General features: G+C 45.5%; 1 protein-coding gene across 1 annotated transcript in view; it reads left to right on the plus strand.

Annotated features, from left to right (window-relative positions):
• The window catches only part of hcn4 (hyperpolarization activated cyclic nucleotide-gated potassium channel 4), a 106970-nt gene that overhangs the window by 73560 nt on the left and 25910 nt on the right, over positions 1 to 7500 (plus strand). The window contains exons 5-6 of the mRNA XM_042062653.1: positions 2204 to 2350; positions 3100 to 3340. Of these exons, the coding sequence (XP_041918587.1) occupies positions 2204 to 2350; positions 3100 to 3340 (388 nt within the window). The remainder of the gene's footprint in view (positions 1 to 2203; positions 2351 to 3099; positions 3341 to 7500) is intronic.

Below are 7500 nucleotides of genomic sequence, written 5' to 3' on the forward strand. Positions count from 1 at the left end.
CACACACACACACACACACACACACACACACACAGTGTGTGCTGGTGTCTCTGTGGACACTGTACAGCCTGCAGCAGCCCATTTTAAGGCTTTTTCATGTGAACCTTGTGATTGCAAATATTAACACAAGCACCTCAAGGCCTAATGCGTGACAGGCTCCCCTCGACAACCTCTGTCTATATTTCACCTCGGTTGTTCATCATCATCATCCTCAATCCCCACAGGCTGACTTATTATTTCTCTTTTACACCACGTTGTCTTTTTCAAGGCGTGCACAGAATGCGGTTTTTCATTTTCGCTTTTCTAAGTGGAGAAGCTTAATTCACTCTTTCATTTCCACTCATTCTGTCGTTCTCTCGTTCCCTGTGTCTCGTTCTGTCCCTCCCCCCACGTTCAAGGAGGTTGCGCAAGAGCCCTTCCCTGTTTGCCGAGCCGACTTTTCACACTCCTCTCTGGGGTTCTACAAAAGAGGAAGCAGAAGAATCGGGAAAAAGGGAGGAAAAAGACCCCACCTCTTTTTCTCTTTTCATCTTTTTCCTCTCATTTTCTCTCTCTCTCTCTCTCTCTCTCTCTCTCTCTCTCGTGAACATGAGTGTGTGCTTTAATTTGCTGCGGCACCTTTGTCGCTTCTCATGTGGCTTGGTAATTCTTCCGGAAAACTCCGAAGTGTCACTAAATAATTTGTTTCCAATGTGCGGTGACACACATTATGCAGCTGTGTGTATATGGTTGTATATGTGTGTGTATGTGTGTGTGTGTGTGTGTGTGTGTGTGTGTGTGTGTGTGTGTGTGTGTGTGTGTGTGTGTGTGTGTGTGTGTGTGTGTGTGTGTCTTGATATATGTTTATGTATGATAAATGATGTATGTATATTGTGTTAATATTCTATATCCTTCAGCATTGCTGATGGAGGGAAAGGGGACAGGGTTAAACTTGGATCAAGTGGTTGAATTACAACACTGGTATGCCCAGCCTGCGAAACGAAACAACATAGTGACAATGACACAATGGGCTGTTTATCTTTCTCCCCATTTTAACATAATAATCATTATGCTGAATGACATCCATTAGTTGAACTACAGTTACAGCAGATGTGCCTCTATGGGTATTATTGAATGCCTTTTATCCCTTTCCAGTCTGGGAGCTATTGTTCAGGAACTGTAAACCTTGAATAGCCGTCACACTGCCGTATATGCATAAATCCTGATTAGTGCCTTGCACATTTCTATGGTATCGCGCCACAAACAATAACAGTACAACAGCAGTGTCCGTAACCGTTTGTGGGTGTTGACTGTCATCATCTCCTGCTGCTTAATTCTAATTAGCATGTCAGTTTCAGGAAATAATAGACATACTGTACAGACATACATTGAGAGGATACTTGCTTATTGGTACGATTCTGTAAGTAATGATATTTCAAATACTGTCAAGCTATAAAATATATAAACCAGATAAAAACAATAAAGTACTATACATAGAGTAATATAGTAAAAAAGTAAGTCCACAAGAAAACTTGATTAATCATAGAGCAACCTCAGACTGACTCACACAGTTAAAAGCACAACCTCACACTGACGTAAAGTGCACTATTAAGGGCATGACACCAAATCAATTAAAAACAGAAAACCAGCAGTTAGAAATATATTTAATTTAGTTCTGAAAGACTTAAAGCAGACAAAACAGATATAAAAGGGGACGTTAATCCATATTTTAAGTCGAACAACAGTAAAAGCTTGATTACCATTAGATATAACATTGGACTAAGGTAAAACCAGGAACAGTGAATTGGAGTAGGATATTTGAGATATAGGCAGGACTCACACCATTCACAGTTTACAAAACAGTACATTCTTAAACCAAATCAATAAGCCCTAAACAGGTGTGATATGATCAAACGTAAAGGTCTAGCTGCCACATTGATATACAGTTTGTGAAGTGAGACTAGGATAATACCTGAAAACAGTGCATTACAATAGACCAGCGTCATTAAACTCCAGGACGCTGTTACCCAACCAGATCTTTATAACCAGGCATGGAGTTGTTGTTCTGATACAAGACCTTAGTACAGAACAGCGCCTGTCAGGAATTCAGTTTATGTTTAGGCTACTATGCTACATCTACAAGTCCTATATGATTACTCATAAAAGTTCATTGCACAAGCTCCTGGGAGAGAGTACCCATTTGTCTGTCCTTGTCTTCCTACAGTACAAGCAGGTGGAACAGTACATGTCCTTCCACAAGCTTCCGGCGGACATGAGACAGCGTATCCATGACTACTACGAGCATCGCTACCAGGGCAAGATGTTTGACGAGGAGAGCATCCTAGGGGAACTGAACGAGCCGCTGAGAGAGGTGAGTGGAGGACCAGAGTGATAGACTGAGGTGCTGTTCTGTCCATCTAAACCTCAGTGTAAAATCAAAAGGGTCAAATCTGAAGCTACTGTAAACAAATGGGTCTGATTTCCTGTTCGTTTGTTTATTCAAATACTGTTTTATTTCCAGTATGATTGAATAAATAGTTCATTCATGAAAATATACCACTTTTAAAATTTAGAAAAATTGGAATTGCCGGTCTCATTCTCAGTCTAATAGAGATGCTATAATTCCGCAGCACACATTCTTTATACTGTGGCAGTAGGGAAGACAAGGGCACAGGCCCATTTCTTAATGAGTACAGATAATGATAGATGGTACTCACTCTGCAGAACTAGACGTTAGAACAATACTTTTTTTGTTATAGTAAGTTGTGACAAAGAGCTCTCAATGTTCTTTACAGAAAAGTATAATATCTAGAATAATGAGTGAATAGAACTAGCACTATAGGGGGCTGACAGTCTCCCCAGCAAATGTGCAGAGAAAACATTCACTCCTCAGGAAGCTGCTTTGCATAATTAGAGTGGAAAGCGATGAGATGTGTAATGTTTTCATAATGAAAGCCGATGTTTTGTGTTCCTCTGATCTGCCACAAACACTGACAGGGTAGCATGATTTAACAGCTTTAGCTCTTTTGTGTGGTTCCTGGTGGGTTGACCTCTCTCTATCCCTTTCTCCTTCACCTCTCTCTACCCCCCCTCTCTCTCTGTCCTCCTCTCCCACTGCAGGAGATCATCAATTTCAACTGTCGGAAGTTGGTGGCCTCGATGCCTCTGTTTGCCAACGCGGATCCCAACTTTGTGACCTCCATGCTGACCAAACTGCGCTTCGAGGTCTTCCAGCCGGGCGATTACATCATCCGCGAGGGCACCATCGGCAAGAAGATGTACTTCATCCAGCACGGGGTGGTCAGCGTGCTCACCAAGGGCAACAAGGAGACTAAACTTTCGGACGGATCCTACTTTGGAGGTAGGACAGAGGGCCAGCAAGGGCCTCAGCGGAGTGCCCAGAGTCTGAGCACTGCAGCTAGCGTGGTGCCGCAGCATTGCTCACAATACTGTAGGTAGTCTGACCTTGCTTGTGTACCAGGCATGTGCACACACACCACACACACACACACTCTCACACACACACACACACACACACACTACATGCATACACACACACACACACACCACATGCATACACACACACACACACACACACACACACACACACACACACACACACACACACTCACACACGCACACACACACACACACACACACACACCATGCTCTAGAACGTAAAGCTTCTTTTCCCCAGTTTTAATATTTATAATGGGAGCTTGGATGGAACAACAACAGGAGAAATTAGCTCTTTAATAGGTCAGGCAACACAGCTGTTTGCCTTTGATAGGTGTCGTTGTGTGCTGCCAGCAGCTTTAAATGAAATAAGTATTGGGTTGTTGTCACCGTGGTCATTTCTTCCTTTTTTTAGTCCAACACTGTAAGCAAAGATTCTCATCCAACTTTGATGTGGCAGGAAACACCAGAGATCATAGTACAGCTCCAACCATTTCCACAGTTTTAAGTCTTCTCATTTTGTCGGTGAATAATTTATGTAGAGTAGATAGAGAGTGTTGTTTCCTATTGCGACACAGACACACACACGCACACCGATACACAGACATTCACTCCCCTGAGAATACACAGCTCTGTGTTTCTTTTCACGATCTTCAAGATCTCTGTCACAAATTAAGATCACTGCAAGGATGAGGATCATTCAAAATGCATGATTCCCCTCTGAGTGTGTGTGTGTGTGTCACTCTGTGTGTGTGTGTGTGTGTGTGTGTGTGCGCATGGCAATCAGTCTCAGCGTTCTCCAGATGATCTCTCTGCCCATATGCCTGCATTTAGCGTCCTCATCACGGTGAAGCCCTCCCTGGCTTACCCTTGTGCCTTCTCAGACCTCCTCCAACCCCACTCCCCCCTTCCAACCCCCCTCCCTCTGACACGTGTTTGACTTAGCGCTTGCCCTTTGCAGCAGTCGCCAAACACCAATTCATTTGGAAAGTGACAGAGTATCATTGGGAAGCCACTGGTTAAGTAATGAGGCTGTGTGTCTGCGGCGTTTAGCGGCGCGTGACCCCTCTGTCCGAACATAATTACCACTCCCGAGCCCCGGCCTGCTCCTCCGTTGCCCCCGATTCTGGGAGAGCGCGTGCCAAGTAATGGAAAGATGGCAAGCAATCTGTCTCAGACTGTGCCAAGATTAATCAACGCTCCATGCCATGCAGACCAGAGTTGTCTCCCATGTCCTGATTTTTTATTTTTTATTATTCCCTTATTTTTATTTATATCTTTGAATGTTTTCGCCTGTTTTTATTTAATGTGTTTCAGCTGCACTCCTGCCAATTGGCTCATACAAAAATCATCCGATGTTGATGCGTATTTGTGTGTTTATTTATGTGTGTATGTTTGGGTTCTGTGTGTGTGTGTGTGTGTGTGTGTGTGTGTGTGTGTGTGTGTGTGTGCGCACGTGCGTGTGGCTATTTAATTTATTTTGGAATGGAGCTGGTCCTTTTTCGCATTAAGTCTAAGCCATGGGATATTCAAATATCTCCCGAGCACGTCAAAACGCGAACGGCTTTGCCTCCACTCTCCCTCTGTGCCGCGCGCCATTATCCGCCAACTATTCCTGGCACCGAGTCCCACTCCTGCTTCCACATCCCGCATCCAGCTTCTGCATCCAGCTCCAGCTCCAGTTCAGCTGGAGAGGCGCTGAGTTAGCTTACCGTGTGTGTGTGCCCGCTGCTACAGAGAATTCGTTACCAAACATGAGTTAGCCACTCATGAAATTAATTTGTGTAACGGAGGCAGCACACCGGCGTGTAACACCTCTCCTCTCGGAGAGGCATGCCAAGCTCCCACACACACACACACACACACACACACATACACACACCCCACACACACCCACCGTGCCACAGGGAGAGGCTCAGTGCTCGGTGCTCGCAGCGGCTCCAAACAGGAAGTGGGGAGAGTGAGCGGCATGCAAGAGTGCACAGGAGATGGCAGATCTCAGCTGGAGTCCTACATGTCATATATGTACATATGTGTATGTGTGAGTGAGCATACGTGAGTGTGTGTATACTGTACGTGTGTGTGTGTGTGTGTGTGTGTGTGTGTGTGTGTGTGTGTGTGTGTGTGTGTGTGTGTGTGCGCACGTGCGTGTGGCTATTTAATTTATTTTGGAATGGAGCTGGTCCTTTTTCGCATTAAGTCTAAGCCATGGGATATTCAAATATCTCCCGAGCACGTCAAAACGCGAACGGCTTTGCCTCCACTCTCCCTCTGTGCCGCGCGCCATTATCCGCCAACTATTCCTGGCACCGAGTCCCACTCCTGCTTCCACATCCCGCATCCAGCTTCTGCATCCAGCTCCAGCTCCAGTTCAGCTGGAGAGGCGCTGAGTTAGCTTACCGTGTGTGTGTGCCCGCTGCTACAGAGAATTCGTTACCAAACATGAGTTAGCCACTCATGAAATTAATTTGTGTAACGGAGGCAGCACACCGGCGTGTAACACCTCTCCTCTCGGAGAGGCATGCCAAGCTCCCACACACACACACACACACACACACACATACACACACCCCACACACACCCACCGTGCCACAGGGAGAGGCTCAGTGCTCGGTGCTCGCAGCGGCTCCAAACAGGAAGTGGGGAGAGTGAGCGGCATGCAAGAGTGCACAGGAGATGGCAGATCTCAGCTGGAGTCCTACATGTCATATATGTACATATGTGTATGTGTGAGTGAGCATACGTGAGTGTGTGTATACTGTACGTGTGTGTGTGTGTGTGTGTGTGTGTGTGTGTGTGTGTGTGCTTGTGTGCCCATGTATTTATGTGAGAGCTCATTTCTGTTTGCATATTACCTTGGCCTTTGCACACAACATATGTGTGTTCAGATTAGGCATCACGGTGTGTGCACATGTGTGTGAATGGATGCACATTATATGTCAGGACTCCTCTTGGGCATACACGTTGGAGATGAGCCCCCATGCACACATTACATGCTGTAGAGTGCATTAATTATAGTCGGGCATGAAATATTTACCTGGCAAATATGTGTTGTTTTCCGGACTGGGCCTGATTGCACGTTGTGCTCTCACAGCTGTCTGTGTGATGTAACATGTGCGTCAGGGCCGGACAGGGTCTGGGGAAATGTATATCTGTGTCTTTATCTATATTTAAAGGAGTCATGGATCCACTGTAGTCTCGTATCGACACACACACACACACACACACACGCAGGTGCACTTGTCCCATTTATTGAATGTTATCTAGACACCACCAAGTTGTCATTGGTGTGTGTGTGTGTGTGTGTGTGTGTGTGTGCTTGAAAGAAAGGTAGAGATTGTACAGTATGTGTGTGAGAGAGTGAAACATAGACTGTGTATTGTGAATGTGTTACTGTACATTTGACTGAAAGTCTGTTATCTTTTGTTGTTTGCTCTAATCATTGTGGTGTTAGTGAGTGTGTACTACTCCTTTTTTCATGCATGTGTGTGTTTGTGTTTGTGTATGTGTGCATGTGTGTGTACACATGTACTGTACATGCATGTTTTGGTGCCAGTGTGTGTTTATGTGTGCGACCTTCACACACAGAGCGGTCTCAGTCTTCTTCAGAGGTGTTTATGGAGTGGACCCTTTAAGCTGCAGTTGAAAAGACGGCTCAATTTGCTGTGGAGAGAGTGACTCTCACAGGGGTTTTGAAAAAGCGAAAAGAATGGGGAGCGAAATAGAGAGCAAGAGAAATAGACAGAGCAAGAGAAAGTCAGGAAGAGAAATAGAAAGAGAGAGAGAGAGAGAGAGAGAGAGATCAACAGAAGAACAGGGAGTAAGAGAGAGAGAGAAGGTGAGAGAAGAAAACATGTAAAGGAGAAATGGCCAGTCCCTCCTATCAGCCCTCCTCTGTCATCTGGTGCCTGTCCTGCTGTGGCTAGTCTTCTGAGGAAGCAGCCATTCTCCCCTCCTGAGTCAAGCGCTGGGCAAGGAGCCTATTTCAGGTCAGGCCTCGCGGCCCTTTGAACACACTCTGTCTGGCTGGGGTTCATAGAGCGCTGTCAGCATGCTTTTACTAAC

Source organism: Alosa sapidissima, chromosome 14 (genome assembly GCF_018492685.1).
Source record: "Alosa sapidissima isolate fAloSap1 chromosome 14, fAloSap1.pri, whole genome shotgun sequence".
In the NCBI taxonomy this organism is placed as follows: domain Eukaryota; kingdom Metazoa; phylum Chordata; class Actinopteri; order Clupeiformes; family Clupeidae; genus Alosa; species Alosa sapidissima.